The sequence below is a fragment of the Epinephelus lanceolatus genome, chromosome 24 (genome assembly GCF_041903045.1).
Source record: "Epinephelus lanceolatus isolate andai-2023 chromosome 24, ASM4190304v1, whole genome shotgun sequence".
Classification (NCBI taxonomy): domain Eukaryota; kingdom Metazoa; phylum Chordata; class Actinopteri; order Perciformes; family Serranidae; genus Epinephelus; species Epinephelus lanceolatus.
The window spans coordinates 1,755,756-1,779,014 of record NC_135757.1 but is presented as its reverse complement, the minus strand read 5'-3'; the positions used below and the strand labels follow the sequence as shown (position 1 = coordinate 1,779,014).

The window sequence follows — 23,259 nt, the reverse complement described above, 5'->3', positions numbered from 1 at the left end:
CTCAGGCCCTTAGCAACTCCAGCGGCGGGGGAAGGCATGCGTCTCCTGGGTCCAGTGGCCTCACATTTCCTCTCCGTCCTCTGGAGGACAGAAGGCCAGAGCCCCGCTGAGCGCGCCTACACACACACACACACACGCGCACACACACACACACACACACACACACACACCAAGTCAACACCTCCAGGCTCTTTGTCTGGGGGCTGTCAGCCGTAGTCTCGTGCCCAGCCTCCCTACTCTGTCTCTGGGTCGGGGCAGGAAGGAGAAAGCCCCCGGGACATTCCGTGATGCTAGCTGCCGCCGCTGCCGCCGCCGCCCCACCCACAACACCCCCTGAAAACACACACACACATACGCACAATAACACACACACTCGTCTCCAGGAAGAGAGTTAATGAGATTCTGCCAGGTTCCCACACCGACCCCAAAACTCTTCTTTAACTCTTTTTCATTCGACTTTTCGTCTCGTCCTCTTTCCCACAGAAACACCTCCCATCATGCATCTCACCATGTCCTCCAACACTTCAGACGTCCTGATAATAAGTTTTAGGAAACTTCTTATATCAGAGTTTTAAAAATTCACACCTGAAAGCTTCGTTAAACTGCGAGACGAACAGAAAGCTTAATACAAAGAACTCTTTGGGTTGTCCCTGTAACATGTCGCAGCCACAGTACAAAACTCCAATTAGAAAACTCGTGATTTAAGCTTTAATAGTCAGAGCCGTACATCATGATGTAACGTAAGAAGTTTTGATTGTGAGGAAGCTTTAATTCTGTTTCGTTTCCTCTTTGTGTTTCGTTTCCTCTCCCGCTGTTTCGGTGTGTTCAACACACACTGGAGTCATTTCATGGTGGAAGCATCAACCTGTGAGGAGCCACTGTTGTGTCTCCTTCTCCATTTCCTGCAGAGGAGGTGCTGTTATTTTGTTAAGAGGGGGGAGGGGGAGGAGAAGAGAAGGGAGGGGGGACAGCTCAATATCTCCCCCCCCATCCCTCAGGCCGTCCTCGCCCCCCCTCCTCCCCTGAGCCTGGACTAATCCCAGCAGGCTGAATGAGCTGCTGTTTACATGGAGGGATTTGTGCAGAGATTAGCGCGATGTGATCTGTGGATTAGACAGATCAGCAGTTCATGACACTCGATTGGTGAACAATGTCTCCACGTCCCCTCGCCTTTCACCCTGTCTGTCCCTCTGTCCCTCGCTGTGTCTTATTTTACACTCAACAGGGCCGCAGACGTTTAGAGAGATCGCCAAATCTTGTGTTCCAACTAACCGTTTACGCTCTCGATTTATCTTTTGGTTTACGACATGTCAAAAGAAAAGTTCTTGACAGATCTATTGCACACCACACTGACACTGAGCTTCTCCGTCCCTATGTTTTGTCTGCCAGGGAGGAGCGGGAGCGCTGGATCCGGGCGAAGTACGAGCAGCGCCTGTTCCTGGCGTCACTGCCAGGCACTGACCTCTCTCTGGGCCAGCAACTGCTGAGGGCAACTGCCGAGGAGGACCTGCGCTCTGTTGTCCTGCTGCTCGCCCACGGTTCCCGACAGCAGGTCAACGAGACCTGCGGGGAGGGAGACGGACGCAACGCGCTGCACCTCGCCAGCCGCAAGGGCAATGTGGTCATCACACAGCTGCTCATCTGGGTAAGACTGAGATCGACACACCTGGTTACGTGGCGGCACGGGGCTCATGTGCGAACTTAGGCCCGCTGCAATGTTTTAAGGGTTTCAAAACTCTATTTAAACCATCACATGGAGCAACAAAGAGTTACAGGAAGTGTTGTTGAGCTGTGGGAATATAGACTCTCACTTTTTAATCCCTCTTAAATGTCCAGTAGCCAGAGTTTAGTGTCATTTTAAAGTATTTTTGTAAAGTGTTTTAGAGCTTGTAGCCGAATTTTAAAAATACTGATGATTTTGATTTTAAAGAGACTAATAAAATAATGTAAAATTTCCATTTAATTTGGTCATTTTTCTTTAATTTCTTCTCTTTTTATTTGCAGTAGAAGTGTTGAGTTTTATTGGCAGTAGCTTAACGACAAAGTACAAGTGTTTGGAATTAATTAGCAACAAGCATTTATTTGTTCCTGCAGTAGCTCCTCCATCACTTAAATACTTTTGAATGTCTGAATTAATTGTTTTAATTGTCTCTAAAATGTGAGGTGTGAAAACAAACACTGTTTGTATTGTACGTTTTAAATAACGTGACTATCAGCAGTTTCTCTTGATGTCCGACGGTCTATAACTCAAAGATATCAGAAGCAGAAAATCAGCAAGTTGCACAGAAAATTTTAAAAAGAGAAAAAAGACCTAAAAAGTCAGTTAAAAAATTCCCTTTAATTTGGTTATTTTTCTGTAATGTATTCATTTTGTTTCAGTGGCAGTAGTTTAACACCAAATGAAAATACAACAAAGTCAAAGTAATGAATCAGAAAATCCTTGAAATATATATTACATTTTAAAGAAAGAGAAAAAAGACCTGAATATTCAGTAAAAATGTTCAATTTAATTTGTTCATTTCTTAGTAAAATGGAATAAAACAGTTTTATTGACAGTTGTTTAACAGCAAATAACTATACCACAAAAAGAAGTGATGATACAAAACAGTGATGAAAAAATCACCAAATTATATATAAAATTTGAAAAAGAGAGGAAAAAAGACCCAAAAAAAATCAATAAAAATTTTCCTTTAATTTATTCAATTTTTAGCAAAACGTTCCACTTTTGTTGACAGTACTTTAAAGTCAAATAAAAACTAGAATAAAAAATTATTTTAATTCTTATATAAAAAAGTGAGGATTTTCTGCTTTTCGATCATTTTGTATCATCACTTTCTCGCATTTTAATTTGGCGTACTGTCATTAAAACTGCAAAGAAAACTTTTTAGGTCTGTCCTTTGAACTGCTTTTTTTACATATATACTTTAAGGACTTTCTGCTTTTCTATCATTGTTTTTTTATCATCACTTCTACTTTGTTGTATTTTTATTTGGCATTAAACTACTGACAATGACTTGTTATTAACTGTAATAACTAGTTTTACAAAGAAACTGGTAAAGGAAAATACTCAAATCAAATGGATTTTTTAAAACTGAATTTTTCAACTCTTTTCCTCACTTTTTTAAATTCTTGTATGTAATTTGAGGATTTTCTGCTTTTCTTTTAAGGACAGTAGTTTAACGGCAAAAAACAAAATGACAAAGTAAAATTTCCTTTTAATTTGTTTATTTGTCTTTTATTCATTAATGTTTTAGTAAAATTTTCCAGTTTTATCGACAGTAGCTTAACGCCAAATTAAAATACCACAAAGTAGAACTAATGATACAAAACAAAAAGCAGAAAATCAGATTGGCTCTTTAATGAATTGCATAAACATTAATATTGATCTCTTTCTCTTTCAGTACGGTGTGGATCTGATGGCGAGGGACGCCCACGGCAACAGCGCGATGGCGTACGCTCGGCAGGCCAGCAGTCAAGAGTGTGTGGACACACTGGCTCAGTACGGCTGCCCCGACGAGCGCTACCCTCTCATGGCCACCCCCAACCTGTCGCGCCGCAACACCAACCGTAACAACAGCTGCAGCAGTGCCGGGAGTGCCGCACTCATATGACCGTGGAGATCTGACTCTTTATAACAAACAAACCCTGCTTTGGGAGAGCTTTTATTTTGGGAACCACTACCTGTTGTGACTCACCGACCTCACCTGACAACCGCCGCCGCCGCTGCTGCCGCCGGCTCGTTATAACTGATTAAAAACTGGGGTCAGTGGTGACGCTGTTTGGGGGGAAAACCCCAAAGCATGGTGGGAAACGTGGTCCACAGTCGACCATCATCAACAGACGTCGCTGGCTCATCAGAGCAATTTGGGAAATAATCACGTGACTCACGGCAGCCAATGACGGCCAGTCTGAAGCTCCAGGGACATCATACCTCATCACAGCTCTAATTTAACACTACAGCCAATCAGAAGACCGTCTCGCCAAAACATATCGTCTTCTCTGTGAACATGAAAAGAAGAAAACTGTGAGACAGCGATATCACGAAGGAAACCAGAGACGGAGTCTTCGTAGCATGCCCACATCATCATCATCATCATCACCATCACTCGAGGACTCCTCTCATTTTGGCGTCAGTGTTTCACCTTTTCTTTCATGGATTCTGTGAACTCTCCTGCCTTTTTTTTTAATGTGAAAAATATCTCGATGTGTAAGAGAAAAAAAAAACGATATCAGATCTTAGAGGTAAACAAGAAGAAGTGTGATAGATCGCATGCCCTAGACACTTTTCTATTTTAATTTAAGGCATTTTTCCTGGACTGTGTATATTGTATCTTGATGTGCATTGCTGGACCAATCGTTAAAATGTCGACACGGGGAAGGTTTTTTGTTGTTTTTGATTTTTCAGGTGTATAAAGTCATTAAGTGTACAGAAGCTCTTGCCAGGCTCAGGGACCGGAGACTGTCGATCATGAACATCCAATCGTCTTTTCTCAGCATCCTTAAATCAGGCGTCAGGGTTTCATTTGGTTTCACTTCACTCAGTTCGGATTTTCCATAATTTTAAAGACTGACTAACTAACTAAATAATTTGTTGCCTAATCTAGGGCTGGATGATATGATACCACATTGTGATACTTACTAGCTTCATCGTTTGGCCTTTAAATGGCAAAAACAGTGACCCGAACAAGAAGCGACGTCTTCAAATTGCAGTTTTTGTCCAACCAACAGCCCCAGACACAAACATATTCAATTCACAATCTTAGAAAACAGAGAAATACAGCAAATAAACCTAAATATGGAGAGCTGGAACCACTGAATTAAAACTGGAAAAGATCGGACGCCGCAAGACGAAATGACAAAACACTTTGTCTGACGTGAACGTCCATCTGTCATTGGTTCTTGAAGCTACTCTAATTTTATTGGATCCAGAATATTTATTGTATTTTAAGGGAAATGGGAGTTAATTTAGTTCTGTAAAAGATTTACAGAACTTTACAGAGACATAGATGCCTCGTTAGCCGCTGGATCTTACGTCAGCGTAGCCGCCATACTGGAGAGGGCAAGACTGGCCTTTCTGGATAAAAAGCTTGTATTTCTCAACCTTCTGTTGCACATTTAATGCTATTCAACTTCCGGGTCAAAGCCCAGGGTGGAAACTGGAGCATGCTCAGAGTGCCTCAGCTAGTTGAGGTCCGAATGACTACATACATGCAGGAGGTATTCAACTGTGTTAGTCCGACTTTGAGAAATTCAATTGAGTACAATTTCAGTTGGACTAAAATGTTTACATGTATTTAAAAGTCTGGATTTAATTGGACGAATACAATAAATCATGTTTCTCTATTGTCACGTTAATGTATTGTCCGACATATCGCTGCAGCGTCTACATATATAAATGTCGGTGATGCTGGTAACATGACAGATTTGGTCTATCGTCCAGCCCAAACTGATTTATCTGAACTGATTGAACTGTTAGCATCTTAAACCCGCGTCTGATTTACATCCTGGTTGAACATCCTTGGTTTAATTTAAACTGTCCCTGAAGTGAATTTATTGTTTTACAAAATGGGAAAGAAAAGGAAGCAGCTACTAAACAAACGGAGAGAAAAGGGAATTGATATGCTTCTTCTTCTTCTTCTGGTGTTTTCAGTTTGGGTTGACGGGAGGTGACAAGTTACTTTTTATTGATTCATTTCAGCTAAAACTCACTTTTACTGTCTCGAATGAAAAGACGTGAACGTGGTGTAGCTAACGTACAAGATTCTGTAAAAAGCTGTCTGTAATGTTATTTCAGTGACCTCACACCAAGTTCCCTCCAGTCCCGTCCAATCAGACAGTCTCCCTGATCTGCTCAGCGAATCACTAAGAAGGGCTTCTTCTTCTTTTTCTTCTTCTTCTCTGGTCTGGAAACCTTGTTGTAAATAATCTCCTCTTTCTCCGTCACCTCCTCTCTTTCAACCATGACGTCTTGTAAATTAGAGAACACAGGGAGTTCTTCCTGTGCGCCGGTGTCAGGATGCAGAATGGAAGTGATTTATTCTAATGTGTGTTTGTTGTGTGGAAAACAAACATGAGCACGGACTGAATGTGTTCTGGCTCAGTGTTGCGCTGATCCATCCAGGGCAGGAAGTTCAACTTTTCCGGGTAACAACGCGTGTAAACCAGTAAACCAGTGGTTCCCAGTCTGGAAGTCTTAGAAGAACTCATCCAGCCTGAAGGGTCACAAGACAGCTTACAAGATGAGAAATCCAAAAACAAAACAACATGTACTCGACGCAAAAAGGCTGTCATCAAGACCACTGAGTCTCCTCCGAGATGATTCAAAGTCTGAGCCTCTTTGAGGACGAGTCAAGACTGAGTTCAAATGTGATCAAGTTTGGGGACAAGACTGAGTCCATATTTAGACAAGTCTGAGTGAGGACGGAGTCCAAACATGGTCAAGTTTTGAGTCAAGACCAGGTCCATATGTGGTCACATTAAGAGTCAAGACCTAGTCTAAATTTAGACAAATTTGAGTCAAGACCGAGTCCACACTTAGACAAGTTTGAGGCCAAGTTTGGGTCAAGACTGAGTTCAAATGTTGTAAAGTTTTGAGTCGAAAGCAAATCCAAATGTGGGCAACATTTAAATCAAGACCAAGTCCGAACAATTTAGGTTTTTGGGTCAAGACCAAGTCCAAATGTAGACAAGTTTGAGGTCAAATTTGAGTCAAAACCACGTCCAGACATGGTCAAGATTTAAGTTAGACCGAGTCCAAATTTAGACAAGTTTGAGATCTGTTAATGTGATCAGGCTTAGAGTCAAGACTGAGTTCAAATTTGAGCAAGTTTGTGTCAAGGCTGAGTCCATTTATGGTCTGGTTTTGAGTCAAGAAGGTGTCCAAATTTAGACAAGTTTGAAGTCAAGTTCTGAGTCATGACAGAGTCCAAATGTGGTCGAGTTTTGAGTTGAATCTAAATGTGGTCAAGTTCGGACAAGGACCTGTAAAACCAAAACAGTGCCCCTTTCGGTATTAGCGAAATATGTCGACTGAACGCTAATTGATCAGGATTGTCGGGACAAATGCTCCTTAAACCTCGACGGTTTGTGAGTGATGATTTTTACCTTCAACACTATGCTGAGCACCTACTGCTCGTCTCTTTACTCTCTATACTGTTTCGTCCTCAAACTTTAACGTAAATGTTGCTGCAGAGGTTGAGGAGCAGCTCTCAACTCAACTGTGTATCCAAGCAATATTCATCAACACATCGATCACTGTCGCATCGCAACTTTGTACACCGACATTTGCTGCAATATCGCCATTAAACCACAAACACTCTGCCTGTTTGTAGAAATGTAAGAAAGAGTGAAAAGAAACATGAAATTTTCCTACTTATGCCTCTTTTTTTTTGTTACACGCCAGCCTTTACGTTCCTAACTTCGTCCAACCTTGTTGCTGTATGTGCCATGCCCCCATTTCCCCCCAGTCATCTCAAAGATGGCGCTCTATCCCCCGTAAAACGCTAAACCAAGATTTTTGACCGCAACTTGTGTTTTCAAAGTGTTTGATTTTATGTTTTTATATCGGATTCGTCCCACGAACCTGAACCAGGACAGCAGGACAGGGCGAAGACGTCCTTTTATTTATGACAGAAATGCACTAAGTCTGATTCAGTCCGTCTTAACACTTTCCACTACAGCTTTTTATGTTTTCTTGCGTTAGCGTGAACTGACTTTTGCCTATTTCTCTTAGAGGTGGCGGCTCCTGGCGGTTTCCCCGAAACTGACTTTAACAGCATCTAAATTCTGAGAAACCAGTCTAGCTATTTAAATGAACGTAACATCCATTTTTAAATGGTCGTAGGTATCAAAATAATCTGCCAAAGGGTTAATGATAACACTAACTGCTAGCTAGCAACAGCATAGCAACTGTTTGCTAGCTTATACTGTCCTGGTAAAGTTCCGTGGTAAACAGCTCCACAAAATCCTTTTACTGAAGTTCTTCAAAGGAGAATAACTTCGGTAATACCTCCTTTAAAATGTTAAATACTAACTAATTTGTCAATGGGATAACGCTAACCCTAACTGCAGCTAGCCGTGAACAACCTAGAATGGTAGTATTGTTTCAGCTAGCAAGCAAACTATTACTATAAGTCAACTCAAAAAAATACCAAACACATACAATTTAAAAATGTTTGGAGTAGACACACCTGGGAAGCTTCTGAAGCAGCTAGCAATCAGTTAGCTAAACTCAGCTAACGAGGAGAAACACACACGTCATTGCTAAATTTCAGTTGTTCACTGATTTGTTGTCATCTTGGTTTTGAACTTCACTCTGGTATCTGCAGAAACTGCTGAGTCATCTGCTGCCGAAGCTAACTGCGGCTAGCTGTGAACAAACTAGCATGGCGGCATTGTTTCAGCTAGCAGGCAAATTAATAATACTTTAACTCTAAGTGAGCTGAATTGCTTGCTTGCGATCAGTTAGCTTAACTTAGCTAACAGGGATAAATGCGCAATTTTAATTTGTCACTGATTTGTTGTCATTTTTGTTTTAAACATCACTCGACTCTAAAGTCTGTTTATTTAATCTCATCGGACGAGAGAAAACTGCTTTTTACTGTTCGTAGCCACAGAAATTGCTTAGCCATCTGTTGCCGAAGCTGACTGCAGCTAGCGGTGAACAAACTAGCATGGCAGTGTTGTTTCACCTAGCAAGGAAATTATTAATATGGCAGCTGAACTGCACTTATTTCCCTCCAAAAATTAACCGACCACAAAAGATTTTAAAATGTTTGCAGCACTAATGCATCCCGTGAAGCTTCTGAAGCAGCTAGCGATCAGTTAGCTAAATTTAGCTAACTGGATGGTGATGTGCTAGTTGAATCTCCTTCTGTCTGTCCATTTATTTACCCTCAGCACAGAAAACTTAGTAATATCTGTTTTTAAGTGTTTGAAGCCGCAGCTGTCTGTCACTGAAGCTAACTGCAGCTAACGACACATTAGCATGGTTAGTTTTGAACTTCCAAGCTAACTTTATGGCTTTCCCCTAATTTGATCATACTCAAGCTAAATTTAGAAAATATTTAGAGACTAGAAACATCCTGTGAAGCTCCAGCAATCAGCTCGCTTATCTCGGCTAACGGACTGTTGCGTGGCGTATTTTCTAGTGGTGTTAGAGCCGATGTTACGGACATAGAAAAGTGAAGCTGCCTGCTTGTAGATAAATAACATCTGCTTTGAAAGGCGGCAGGAGAACAGGGAAACCGCGTTAGCGCTAATCTATCCACTCACCACCTCACCTGTACATAGACTTCAAACAATAAAACAAAGAAAAATTTAAAAAAAACTCCTTATGGTCAAGTTTGTCTGGTTGTGTTACCTCTCGTAGCCTTTACCCCTAAGCCCCGCCCACCAGGGCTGTCCTGTTTATTATTTATAAAGGCACCCATGTGAGTAAGACTCCACCCCCTTTTTGTATATTTTCCTCCAACCTCTGCAGTCCATTCGAGTTTTCTTATTATGATTTATCATCCAGACACATTATTGTTCTTGTTATTCTAATTATTATTATTATTATTGTTATTGACTTTTTGTTGGCTGTACAGTTCTGTTGTTGAAAAATTCTACTTAATACAGAGTCTTCTACTGTAATGTGTCTCTTTTCAATAAAGACGAGAATAATGCTTCTTAATATAAATTCACTTCGTACCAGAATCATCTTTTGTCTACGTTAGAGAACTATTTGAGTTTCCTGAATCTGATTTGTTTGTTAGCTAATTTTAGGAAGTTAATTTAGTCTGTTTGGTCTGATCAGTTGACGTTGTTGACTAAACGTAACCACGTACATCTGTTGGCTAAACGTAACCACGTACATTTGTTGGCTAAATGTAACCATGTACATTTGTTGACTAAACGTAACCACGTACATTTGTTGGCTAAACGTAACCACGTACATCTGTTGGCTAAACGTAATCACGTACATTTGTTGGCTAAACGTAATCACGTACATTTGTTGACTAAACGTAATCACGTACATTTGTTGACTAAACGTAACCACGTACATTTGTTGGCTAAACGTAACCACGTATATTTGTTGAGTAAACGTAATCACGTACATTTGTTGGCTAAACGTAATCACGTACATTTGTTGACTAAACGTAATCACGTACATTTGTTGAGTAAACGTAACCACGTACATTTGTTGGCTAAACGTAACCAAGTGCATTTATTGGCTAAATGTAACCACGTATATTTGTTGAGTAAACGTAACCATGTGCATTTGTTGGCTAAATGTAACCACATACGTTCATTGGCTAAACATAATCACATGCGTCTTTTGGCTAAATGTAACTACGTACATTTGTTGACTTAACGTAACCACGAACATTTGTTGGCTAAACGTAACCAAGTGCGTTTGTTGGCTAAATGTAACCAAGTGCATTCGTTGGCTAGACATAATCACGTGTCTATTGGTTAAATATAACCACGTACGTTCATTGGCGAAATATAATCACATGCGTCTGGTGGCTAAATGTGACCACGTACATTTGTTGGCTAAACGTAACCACGTACATTCATTGACTAAACATAATGACGTGTCTATTGGCTAAATGTAAGCACGTACATTTGTTGGCTAAATTTAACCACGCACTTTTTGTGACTAAACGTACCCACCTGCATGTTTGGGCTGAACGTAACCACTTACATTTGTTGAATTAACGTAACCACGTACGTTTGTTGGCTAAACACAACAACATTTTTTCTGTGTGCGTCGTGATGTCATCATTCAGTTTGTAAATATGCACCGAGTGGGAACTGTGTGGGCGGCGCTCATGTGTTTTATAAACAGACATAAACAAGCAAACTAATGGTCCCAGCAGCAGAAGATCAATCAATTTTACAGTGAAGGTAGTTTTATGGCATCACAAGTGAAGTGTGTGTGTGTGTTGACGGAGCTTTCGACATGATCTTTATCAGCAGATGGAGTTTGCTTTGTTGTCATGGAGACGGGTATCGTGTGACAGAGCAACTCAAAGGTCCACTTACTGTTTTGTTTTGTTTTGTTTTCATGGAGCTTTGAAGACAAAACAGAAAGTCTTTTTCTTTTTATCTAAAATTAGTGGTTTTAATTTGAGTTTAGAACAAGAGAATTTTCTGTCGACTCGTTTTTGATTTTGGAAGATTTTTTTTTTAAGTATTCTGTGACAGGAAATATGAAAGATGTCGGCTTTTTTGCTTCTCAGACCGCAGAGTTAACCACCACAGAAGAAGACAGCATGGTCGTGGCTCCATCAGGATTAATCAGCAGGAGTTCATCTGAAGCCCGAACATGGTGCTGTTAATTTAGGGAGGAGGGAGGCAGCGAGGAGCCGAGGAGCTGAGGCTGAGACTGATCCCCCCGGGTCTCATTTATCAGCCGAGTGCGACGGCCCGGGTTGATTACAATTTGCAAAAAAATTCATCAGAGTCCCGCCCTCCTGTGTGCGTTCACACCGCAGGTTAAAGTCCACACGATTCAGATTTCTGTCTTGTAACGTGCGACTCAAGTCTGTTTCCTACTGGCCGAAATAATCACATTTAATCTGTTCATCTGTGACGTGACGTCGGCCTGAACGGCAGCGTCGGATCAGAGACGACGTCCCTGCATTTCTTACATCGCTGAGACGGAGCCTTATGTAGCCTCAACGTTTGACAAAATTCAGTCAGCAGCGACGTAGAAACAAAAAAAACATTTTTTGTGAGATATTTTTTGTTCGTGAATAAATTTATAATCTTCTAAAAATTCTGTGGACGTTAAAAACGGTGACAATCGAAACAGAGGTCGAGATATTCAGATTTCTGTTCCCCAGTGTGAGCCACACACCAACAGCACTGGGTCCTACGTTTCCCATGATGCACCTGGACGATGTCACCAGGGTTATTTGCTCCTCAGGAGTCACAGAATAAAAACTTTATTCACTCATTTTTTATGTAAATACTGCAAATACTCATTACTGATTGATTTTCAAGTTATTTGATTGATTGTTTAGTCACAAAAATGTCACACGAGTTTTTGTTTTGTGACACAAACGTCCCAAAATCCACAGATATTTACTTTAAAACCATAAAACATATTTTTTAAGAGGTATTTTTGCCTCTTAAATGATAATTGTATTATTTATTGTTTTTATTATTTATTTGTTGTTATACAGATTATTTATTATTTGGATTTTTAATTGATTTATTTCAGCCTGACAAATTATTTAAGAAAAAGGAAGTTAAACTTGATTTTTTTTTTTTTTTTTTTTTTTTTTTTACAGTTTCCGCCCAACTCAGGCGTGTCGTCACCTCGCAGGTGCGTGGACGTTCGAATTCAAATCCACTTCCGGTACCGGACCAAACAAACGGAACCACCGTTGCTTTTGTGTTTCGTCTGTTTTTATCGCTACTAAAGTGAAATTAATCAACTTTCTGCCGTAAAACAGCTTTATTGATGAGTGTTGAAGCGGCACGCGCGTGTTTGACGTCACTAGCGACTTAAAGGGCGGAATTTTGACGGAAAGTGGTCACAGTCTGTCGGCCATTTTAACTTCTGCTGGACTCCAGGTGTGTTTTAAAGTTGATTTAAGGATGTTTGTGATTTAATGAAAGTTTTGTGAGTTAATTTAATAACTCCAATTAGTTTATTTCCGGTAAAACGTCACTTTATTTATATTTATCTTTTATTTTATATTTATAATTACTTTCGTTTATATTTATAGTATTGTTATAAATTTACACTTGTATTTATGTCGTAAACTTGAACCACTTAGACTTAATTGAATTTTTTTACTTTATAATTAAAAGCAGTGGATAATAATAATTGAATCATTATTTAAACTTTGTTTATTTCCAGTTAAACTTCACTTGTATTTTTTTTTACTTTTGCTTCATGATTGAAAACAGTGGATAATTACAATAATAATAATAATAATAATAATAATAATAATAATAATCATTATTATTATTATTATTATTACTATTATTATAATCCCTCATTAATGCTGATAATTATCTGCCCAGGATTTTACTTTGTTGACCGGAAGGAGCCGCATGTCACCTGTCCACACCTGGATACAGCCACAAGACGGACAGCCAAGGTATTTATTTAATTCGCAATGATTCATATTAATTGAAAGCTATTTTCAGGTTGGTTGTGGAACAATATGTGACACGTTTGTTTCTCTAAACATGAGTAAATATTCTTTAATTTTTATTTTTAGGTTTAATTATTTTTTTCAAACCAAATTCGGATCCTTTTCAAAATGTTGTTTGGCTCTGACGTCAGAGCGCGCGCCCGGCCTGCCACAGACCTTAATGTTGTTATTTATTATTTATTATGCAGCGGCGTGCGCGCGCATTTTGGCATCCATCCCCCCCGTGACCCCGCTGTCACAACAACAAGGCGGAAATGAGAGTGACCTTTGACCTTAAAGCCTTAAATCTGCTCCGAGCTCAGCTCATTAATGATTTTCTGTTTCCCAAAAAAATATGAAATAATAATTAAAATAATAATTTTAAAGCTTCATCAGTGTGAAAACAGAACAAATTTTCAGTTGGTGTTTTATTTTCCTTCATTTCTTAAATCAGATTCAAAGGTTTGTGGCCTTGGATTCACCGGGCCTTCAAAATAAAACCAAATAAATCTCTCGTTTTTTAAACAGTACATCCTGTCATGACTCATGTTAATCACATGTGTGTGTTCGTGTGTTTTATTAAATACAATTCAGACTGAAACTCAAACCTCTGAGCTGGACGGTGGTGAAAATGGTTTAAAAACGGAGACACGTTCACATCTGCTCATCTTTTAATTCACACTTGTTTATCTTCTTCTTTTAGTTTCAGGAAATGTTAGTTACTGTTGCACAGTTTTATATAAATAAATTAGCAGCGTCACTTTGTCCCAGGAAATTAGAATAAAATAAAAAGAAGATGAAGTGAAGCGTTTGATCCACAGAGAGTTTGGAAGTCTTCAGTAGCACACACAAAATGTTGGAACTCAAAACAACGCGCTGCACATGATGTCCTCAGTTTGGTCCCACGTGTGTATTTACATGTGAGAGGGGAGGAGTTGGGCAACGTGTTGCCGGAGCAACATGTCAGTTTGTCTCTTCATCCTCCTCCTCCTCCTCCTCCTCCTCAGCGGCGCGTCTTTACGCACAGTTTTTTGGTGTCCCTCCAAAAAAGATTTTAACACTGCAGAGAAATGTCCCCGCGTGACGTGTCACTGAGTCTCGTGTTGATTATTTGTTGTGTTTAATTTCCTGTAAACAACAAAAAGATTCATCAAATTAAATTAAAACCATCGAACAAACAAATCTTTTTTATTTCGAGGCTTCTTGGCGCCAAACTTCTTTTTTCTTTTACTTTTTTTGCGACAAAACCAAAGTCCGTTAAAAAAAAAAGCGGAAATCCAAAACCTCGCGCCGCAGCTTCTCAGAGTCAGAACGGTGCTGAAAATATTTGCTAATGTGGCCTCCAAAAAACGTCCAACTTAAACAAGCAATTCGCTATTTTTTGTTTGGGGATTTTGTGACATGTTTGTACTTTCTTCCTGAAAAAAGCGAGCTTCCTTCAGGCGTGGGGAATCCTTAAATCAGTGAAGAATGTAATGGGATTCGGCAAATTGTTTTTTTCATCTTTAAATCAAATGAAACCAGATTTTAACACAGGATAAATGCACTATAATAACACCGGGATTCATTACTGTTGTAATTAAGTTTAAATAAAATCGGATTCCTTGATAAAAAGCGAGAAACGCTTTAAATTAAATTATTTCTTAATTCAAGCCTCGTTTTCTGTTTTTAATAATTCATCGTGAAGGTTTCAACCTGTGTTGGAAATGATGTTAATATTTGTTCTGTTTGTTTTATTTGGTGAAAGTGTGTTTTAGCTGCTTTATACAAAATATGTGATTTCTGACGGGAGAAGGTTTAAAGCACAGATCGTGGAGCTGGTGCACCGCAGGGATTTATCAGCGTCACACTTAATTTAATTTAAATTTGTGGTGTTCAACAAAGAGGGAATAAAAAGCATCAACACGGCACTCAGTCACTTGTCACGCGCTCAGGTGGTTTCTTCTTCTACGGTCTGGCCTGCTCCATCTGCTGGTGCTGACTCCTTATTGCGAAGCGGCTCACGTGCACCGGGATGGGGACGACTATTTTGGGGTTCCGGGACGGCTCCCCGGACTTGTTGTTGACGTTCCCGGCTTTGACCCGTTTCCACTTGGCGCGCCGGTTCTGGAACCAGATCTTCACCTGCACCTCGCTCAGTTTGAGCGCATGCGCGATCTGGGAGCGCTCGGTCAACGACAGGTACTTCTTGCAGTGGAACTCCTTCTCCAGCTCCAGCAGCTGCTCGCTGGTGAACGCCGTCCGCCGCCGCCGGTTCTTACCGCCGCCGCCTCCACCGGAGCCCCCGCCGCCGCCGCCGCTGCCAGAGCCGCCGCCGCCGCCGCCGCCGTGCATGTGCGGGCCGTCATCCAGCCCTCCTCCACCTCCTCCTCCGCCGTCCCCGTCCTCCTTGTGACACAGGGAGGTGAGGTTGTCATCAGAGCTGTAGTCCAAGTCACTGTCCATGGAGAAGCTCTCATCCTTCCGGCCGCACTCGTCCTCTTTGGAGTCGTCTTTACTGTGTGCTCTGACTGCGAGGCAGAGAAGAGGACAAAACTTTATTGGCACAAAATAAAATCACAAAGTTTCCGCTTTGATTAAAAGTTTAAAAAGAAAATAACCAGAAACTTTTATTCATGTTTTCCCGCTTTGCTTTTAAACTGTCTTTAAATGTCTCCTTAAAATCAGATTTACGGCCACGAGAACATCCCATAATACACCTCAACATGTAGTTCTAAGAGAATTAAATCGACTTGAAATATAAAAATTAAAATGATTAAATAATGGGGATACAGAGTTTAAGCTGTGGGGGTAAGGGGGCGGGGGGGGGGGGTGTTCTCGTGTCAATATCCATCATCACATCAGTGTTTGGGTCAGAGCAGAAAGCACGCGCTCTGCAGGGATTTTTTTTTCTCCATAGTTTTCACGCGTAATTACGCACGGAGCGTTTCCTCCAGCGCGGCCCGCTGCTGCCGCTCCCGTTTGTCCCCGCGTGAGCCGAACAGCGTCAGATCCAATCGCACATAATATTCATTGATCTCTGTTTTCCATCAGGAGCAAATACAAACGCGTCAGACTGCGGAAATTAACGCGACAACACGTGGGTTTGATTTTGGAGATTTGTCGCTCTGCTTGTCACCAAACGTTCATTCAAAATATGAAATAAAATATTAGAGATTAAATTCAAAGGATCTGAAACACAAGAAGCAAATTCACGAGTTTATGTGCTGATGTTGAATTACAGAAGTGGAGGCCTCGGAGGAAAGAATTATTTGTGATTATTAATCCTGATAAATTCAGTTTAGAGAGAAACATCTATTTGTTTCTGCTCGAGTTAGAGTCACAAACACATAATTAATATAAGTTTATTTTAAGGATCAAAGCTGCCAGTAACAGTCTTGATTTTAGCGTCATTTAAACACGTTTATTTTGCGCCATGTGATGACATAAAGATATTTAAAGTCTGATGTTTGAAATAAAGAGCTGAGGAGAAACAAGTCAAATTAATACCGTGTTTTTAAAAAATACATACATATTTTCGGAGTTGATAAAAGTGCAGGTTGACCCGGACTCTGAGCCTTGTCTCGGCTGAACCCACCCGCGCACCCCCGCCTACCTGTGGACGTCTGCACCGCCGTGTCCGCGTCGTGGAAAGCCTGCAGCGCCGCGGACTCCTTCCCCTGCAGGAAGCTCTTGCCGTCCTCCGCGTCCAGCCGCAGCTCCTGCGTCTTGTCGAAGACCGCGTGCAGCGCCTGCGAGCCGAACTTCCTGGCCGCCTCCTGGTGCTGCTGGGACGGGGAGAAGCCGCCGGGCAGCGACGCCATGAGCGTGGAGGTGAGCGCCATGCCCTGCGTCAGGCCCTGCGCCAGGCTGGAGCAGAAGCCGCCCTGCAGGCTCGGGATCTGCGGGTGCGGGTGGTGGCCGGCGGGCAGAGCCTGCTGCAGGGCCGGGGGCGGCGGCGGCGGAGGCGGCTGGAGCACCACCGACCGGTACGGCATGAACATCGGGTAGCCGGTGTAGACGAAGTGTCCCGGGCTGGGCTGCGGGGGCCCCCCGATCAGAGAGTCAATGCTGAAGGCGGTGGTGCTTCCGAGTGGCCGCTGCATCACCATGAAGGACGGGCTGAACGCTGCGCTCATATGAACGACCGCTGCAGCTCGGAGGAGACCGGAGAAGGAGCGCTGTGGGCGGCTGCGCAGGGACGGCAGACCCCCGGTGGAGCCGCGGCTGTCACCGCCTCTGTGAGGGAACCGGAGTTTAGAGCCGCGGTAATCCGATTGAACCAAACCATTCCATCGGTGCAGCGGAGGGAAGGAAGTCACGGAGAGGAAAATAAAAACAAAAAGCTCAACACGTCTTCTTCCTCCTCGTAGTTCCCCCACAAAACATCGGACCATGAACGCCTCACAGCTCCGCCGCGCGTCTCCGCTGACGCACCGAGAGGCTCCACTCCAACTTGACCGGACACCGACAGCACAGCACCGGACACTTCTCCTTCACTCACCCGCTGAGACACACCGTGTGTGAGTGAGTGAGTGAGTGTGTGTGAGTGTGTGTCTCTGTGCGGGTGGGTGTCAGCTGTTTGTGTGTGTGTAGATATGTGTGTGTTTCCTGCCCCGCGCGCGTCCAGAGATGTTTTGGATTTAAATTGCGCTCCCCTCTGTTTAATTGCGCTGCCTTCTCCGCGCCAGCTCCGCCCCCTCTCCGCGCTCTGGTCTCTGATTGGCCGGCCCGGGATGATGTGACAGCTCGCCTCTTGGGCCCCTGGATGAATGCCAATTACACAAATTGGGACCACAGGCCATTTTAAGAATGTGAAAACACATCATCGTAAATAATAAGCTGTATATCTTCAGTAAATAATCACTCCATGAACCCGCCTCAGTGTGTGTGTGTGTGTGTGTGTGTGTGTGTGTGATAATATCCTCCATGTTCAATGACAAAAGACAAACTTCTGTCTAAAACCAGCGATTCTACAAACACTAACATACAGGCTTTTATTGTGAAAATCCTCCTTGAACTTCTCAAATCAAGTCTCTATATTTTATAAGATAAAAACAAACAAGATAAACGACATTTCGAGGAGTTATGTTCATACTGATGGATTCAGCAGAGCCGTAAGCAAATAACTTGGTGGTGTTTGGCTCCAGGAGCTCACCTGTACCACCAGAGTTTATTCTCCATAACTACAATCGTCTTTGAACATGATAACCACACCGTTGTCACTAAATGATTTGGTTAAAACAAACACAGATGGCTGAGCAGAATCAAAGTGTCCCTCAGTTAATTTATGAATTTAAAGGTGCCTTTCCTTTGTGGAGTCTTTGACCACTTGTAGTGTGCAACTTGTTCTGAAATACCTGTTCGTATGATATTCCTAAATCATGTCTGGAGATGTCCTGGCGTCCTGTAACAAATACAGAGTTTTATTGCCGTAAACACGCCTAGAAATGTCTCCATGTGCCGTTTTATCACCAAAATCACAACCGTAGATGTCCCAACCTGCCAATAACAATATTAGGTTTTGTTGCCATGCACATGTTTGAGATGTTCTGATGTGCCGTTGAAAAATACCTGGTTTCGTTAAAATGGAAATGGCTGGAAATGTCCTGACGTGTTTTTGAGAAGTACCCAGATTTGTCGCCACCAACACGCCTGAAAATATTGAGGTTTTGTAGCCAAATACACGCATGTAAAAGTCCTGGCATGCCATTAGAAAATAACGGTTTAGTTGCCATGAACACGGCTGGAAATGCCCCAACGTCTTGTTAAACATACCTGGTTATGTTGCCACAAAAACATGTCTAGAAATTTCCTGATGTGCCGTTACAAAATATCAGGTTTTGTTGCCACATATGTACCTGGAAATGTCCCAACGTGCTGTTAGAACATACCAGGTTTTTGTACCACACAGGACTGTAAATTCCCTGACGTACCATTAAAAACACCTGGTTTGTAGCTACGACACGCCTGGAAATGTCCCAACGTGCCGATTAAAAATGCCAGGTTTTGTTACCACATACATGGCAGAAAATATCCTGACATGCTGTTAAAAAATACTGACTTTTGTTGCCACAAATGCCTGGTAATGTCCCAACATGTGATTAAAAAGTACCCGGTTTTGTCTCTCGACATGATGTTAAAAAATACCGGCTATTGTTACCATGAACACGGCTGGAAATGCCCTGATGTCTTGTTAAACATACCTGGGTTTGTTGCCAAAAAAAACCCATGGAATTTTCTCAACATCTCATAATTATACCTGTTTTTATCGGCACAAACGTGCCTGGAAACATCTTCACGTGGCATTAAAAAATATGTGGTTTCGTTGCCACATGCACACCTGGAAATGTCCTGACGTGTCGTTAAAAAATACCTGGTTTTGACCACTAGAAGTGTGCGATGTATTCTCATACAGTGGTTCATATGATATCCTACGAATTAGTGGCCCCTGAGTGACGTTACATCTTTAATGTAAAATTACAAAATTAAAGTAAAGATATGGAGGTTACATTTAGGAACAGAAATAGTCTTCCTTACTTTCGTCAGCACATTGGTTACATGATTGCAGCCTTCCAAATCACGTGGGCTATCAACACATTTTCATCCCAAGTCGTCACATATCGCCGCTTTGTCAGTAAACTTTAACTTCTACATTTTATGCTCTAGGTATCCTGCTGTGTCTGCTGCTGATGTTCCAGGATGTTGCAACCAACGCCGGGACGTCAACAAAAGCACATGGGTAGGTTTAAAAAAAAAAAAGAAAAAAAGATCTACATTCATACAGGAAGTGAACACCAAGCTCCTGGGTGAAAGTCCAGATGATTTATCAGTTCCTCCTGGTTTAATCAGGCTGGTCTTAACGTCCCACCAAACTCCAAGAAAAGACCATGTTCAGGCATAAAATACCAGGTTTTGTCACCACAACAGAGATAGAAATGTCCCGACATGTCGTTAAAAAAAATCCAGTTTTGTTACTACAAACACAGCCAGAAATGTCTCAGCCTGTTCTTAATTAATACCCGGTTGTTGCTATAAACACAATAGAAATGCCCCAACATGTCTTTAGAAAATACCCCGTTGGATTGATATAAACATGGCTAGAAATGTCCTGACGTGCCGTCAAAAGTTCCTAGTTGAGTCACCATATACTCGCCTGGAAATGTCCCGATGTTTCCTGTAAAAATACCAGGTTTGTCGCAACAAACATGTCTTGAAATGTCCTGACATGAGGTTAAAAATACCAAGTCTTGCTGCTACAAACATGGCTAGAAATGCCTCAGTCTGTTGTTAATAAATACCCGGTTTCATTGTTATGAACACGTCTTTAGAAAATACCTGGTCCCAACATGTGGTTGAAAAATACTCAGTTTTTGTCGCCACAAATGTCTGGAAATGTCCTGATGAAGGCCAGTGAGCATGGCCGAAACATGTTGGTGATTTTAATATTCATCATGAACTAGCCATTTAATAAAGGCTTTTTAACTTTTGCACCAGAGAAGAGTTGCCTTGGATTTTGTTTTTTTCAAGATGTTCTACACTTCCTGACCAAAGAGCACCTTCCTGGATACCATGATACTGCAACCCACATGAGCACTTCATCTGCTGTTATCTTCATGTCCTGATGGGAGGTTGAAAATACCCGGATTGGTTGCTACAATCATGGCTAGAAATGCCTGAGTCCGTTGTTAATAAATACCTGGTTTTGTTGCTAGAAACACACTAGAACGCCCCAACATGTCGTGTTTTGTTGCCATAAACACGCCAAGGAATGTCTCTACGTGCAGTTGAAAAATACCCGGTTTTGTTGCCAAAATCACACCTGTAAATGTTCAAACATGCTGTTAGAACAAACCAGGTTTTGTTATCACACACGACTGTAAATTCCCTGACGTACCATTAAAAACACCTTGTTAGTAGCCACAAACGCCTGTAAATGTCCCAACATGCTGATTAAAAACTACCGGGTTTTGTCACCAGAATCATGCCTGTGAATTCCCTGATGAGCCTTTAAAAAAAGGCCAGGTTTTGTTACCACATACATGGCAGAAAATATCCTGACATGCTGCTAAAACCGCCTGGAAACGTCCCAACATGTGGTTAAAAAGTACCGGGTTTGCTTGCTTTAAACATGGCTAGAAATGTCCTGAGCTCTTTTTAAAAAATATCTGGGTGTGTTGCTTGTTGGTGTGGAACAGCGGCCTGCTGCTGTCTGCTGCTCAGCAGTCGTGTAATCTAAACTGTCACTTTAAAAGTGTTGACACGTGTGAAACGTACAAATGTTATGATTTTCACGGTTTACAGAAACACACATTTTCCTCCCACTGCCTGGGATTCTTTCACCAACCATCAGTCTTTCCCTGCAGCCGACCCACCGCCTCTCCTCCACCGCTCATGTTTCCGTGACTCATGATGAGGTTTGAAGTCGCCGGCATTTGCGGGCGATTATCCTGCGATTCATCTCCTCCGAAACTGCACGGCAGAGCTCTAAATCACAATATTTGCTCCTGCGCCGGCATCAAACTCCATTTTAATGAATCCTGTAATGGCTTCCTCATCAATTAATACAAACCTCGTCGATGCCACCGGCGCTGCTGCTGCTGCCGCATCCCAACACATCATCATATGTAGCCAGAGCAGACGCAGCTGACCTCTGACCCTGAGTGGATCTCCCAGTGGACCACCTCCCCTCCTGGGCTGAGTCAAGGGCACGCATGGATACCCCCCTCCAACCCTTCCTCCTCCCTCCTCCTCCTCCTCCTCCTCCTCAGGGTCACTGGGACACGATCTCATTAAAGGCGGCCTGATCTGCAACTGCAATGCAGACATTAAATAGCAGTATTTTTCAATTAGGGCTGACAAATTCAATCAAAATTCCATAGATTAGGATGAAATGAGGCATGGGTCATTTACAAGGGAATTTAATTGCACGGCCATTAGACAAATAGTACAGCAGTCTCTGTCTCATTATCAATCATGCGGGGGCATCAATAGTAAAAGGTTGTAAGGCAGGGGAGGGGTGCACAAGTGTAAGTGTCCACGCACGCTCCCCGCGCACATCACAGCGCTGCCACCACCGCAGAGCAGCTAATAAATATCCTCTTTTGTACTTATAAATTATCCAGTTTAATTAACAACATGGATTATGATTGGACTATGATTTAATTAAACCTTTCCTGCATGCAAGCCGAGCGCTGCGATCATCCATAATGGGCTGGGGGAAAGGCGAGGGAGGAGGGTGGAGGGGGGTGAAGGTGGTGGTGGTGTGAGGTGTAGTTGGAGTGTTACACTAAATGAAGCTTCCTCTAATAGGAGCTGCTTACCTGGTAGGATCATCAGTCGCCGCAACAAGAGGCGATAATAGGCCTCTGAATGGCCGAGGAGCATTTACGGAAATAAAACAGGGACGCAGTTTGATGTAGAAAAAGAAAAAAACACCACACTCAAACTCACCCCCACCTCTACCCCCCACCACCACCTCCCTGTGCATTTAAATCTAAAGCTAAATGGCACAATCTCCAAGAGTTTGTAAAGTGGAGGGGATGTGGCGGGAAAAGCAATTACGAAAGCGCTGGCTGCAGCCGAAAAGCGGGGGGGGGGGCAGATGCATGGACGGGTGGAGGGTGTGGAGGGTGATGGGGGTGGTGGTGGAGGGGACGTCGCCCCGAGCGTCAAATGCCGCTCGACACAATTCAGTCAGAGCAGAGCAGCGTGGCGGTATCAACCTTTTCATCAGCCTCTAAATGCCAGGCCGAATATACTCACACGCACAATTTTAAAAACACACAGTGCTGTCAGGCTGTCTGAACGCACAGAGGCCTGCGAGAAAAGCCCTCATGAGTATTTTACAGGAGTTTAAATGTCTTGAAAAGCAATTTGACTCTTGTGGGAGAATCTGTGAAGAAGGACTGGAGGCTGCGCTGCGTCCTGTTCCACGCTCAAAACTTGAAGTCATGAGCGCCAGTAGTGAGTCTGTGACGTCTGAGTTAGTGCACTGTGTTGCAGACAAAAAAGCAGCAACACAACGGTTACATTCAGACATTTGGTTTCATGCCTTTCTCACTGAAAGCTGCACCAGCTGCTCTCAGGAGAATATTAACAAAGGTCAAAGTCTTGTGGCACTTAACGCCTGCCGTACACTAAA

The 23,259-nt window shown here is 42.4% G+C and overlaps 2 protein-coding genes and 1 long non-coding RNA gene across 10 annotated transcripts in view; 2 read left to right on the top strand and 1 right to left on the bottom strand.

The window, feature by feature from the left end:
- agap1 (ArfGAP with GTPase domain, ankyrin repeat and PH domain 1) overlaps positions 1 to 4,022 on the top strand; it is a 228,738-nt gene extending 224,716 nt beyond the window's left edge. For all 8 annotated transcript variants that reach the window (XM_078165886.1, XM_078165887.1, XM_078165885.1 and 5 more), the window contains 2 exons: positions 1,390 to 1,645; positions 3,402 to 4,022. In XM_078165886.1, coding sequence (XP_078022012.1) covers positions 1,390 to 1,645; positions 3,402 to 3,611 — 466 coding nt within the window. In that variant the 3' untranslated portion in view covers positions 3,612 to 4,022. The remainder of the gene's footprint in view (positions 1 to 1,389; positions 1,646 to 3,401) is intronic.
- Positions 4,023 to 12,341: 8,319 nt separating this feature from the next.
- The window catches only part of LOC117250121 (uncharacterized), a 43,013-nt gene continuing 32,095 nt past the window's right edge, over positions 12,342 to 23,259 (top strand). The window contains exons 1-3 of the long non-coding RNA XR_004501061.2: positions 12,342 to 12,567; positions 13,024 to 13,100; positions 19,785 to 19,857. This is a non-coding gene — a long non-coding RNA (uncharacterized LOC117250121). The remainder of the gene's footprint in view (positions 12,568 to 13,023; positions 13,101 to 19,784; positions 19,858 to 23,259) is intronic.
- On the bottom strand, positions 13,790 to 19,838 carry gbx2 (gastrulation brain homeobox 2). The gene is made up of 2 exons (XM_033616132.2): positions 16,732 to 19,838; positions 13,790 to 15,646 (listed from the first exon to the last, which is right to left on the bottom strand). Exons 1-2 carry the CDS (start codon positions 17,510 to 17,512, stop codon positions 15,084 to 15,086), a joined length of 1,344 nt encoding a protein of 447 aa, XP_033472023.2. The 5' UTR covers positions 17,513 to 19,838; the 3' UTR covers positions 13,790 to 15,083.

What these genes read in the sequence shown, in the direction of transcription:
- gbx2 (XM_033616132.2), bottom strand. Translation starts at nt 17,512, where the DNA reads ATGGTCCGATGTTTTGTGGGGGAACTACGAGGAGGAAGAAGACGTGTT. An exon ending in GGCGGTGCAGACGTCCACAG is followed by an intron (nt 15,647 to 16,731) that starts GTAGGCGGGGGT and finishes TCTGCCTCGCAG; the next exon opens with TCAGAGCACACAGTAAAGAC.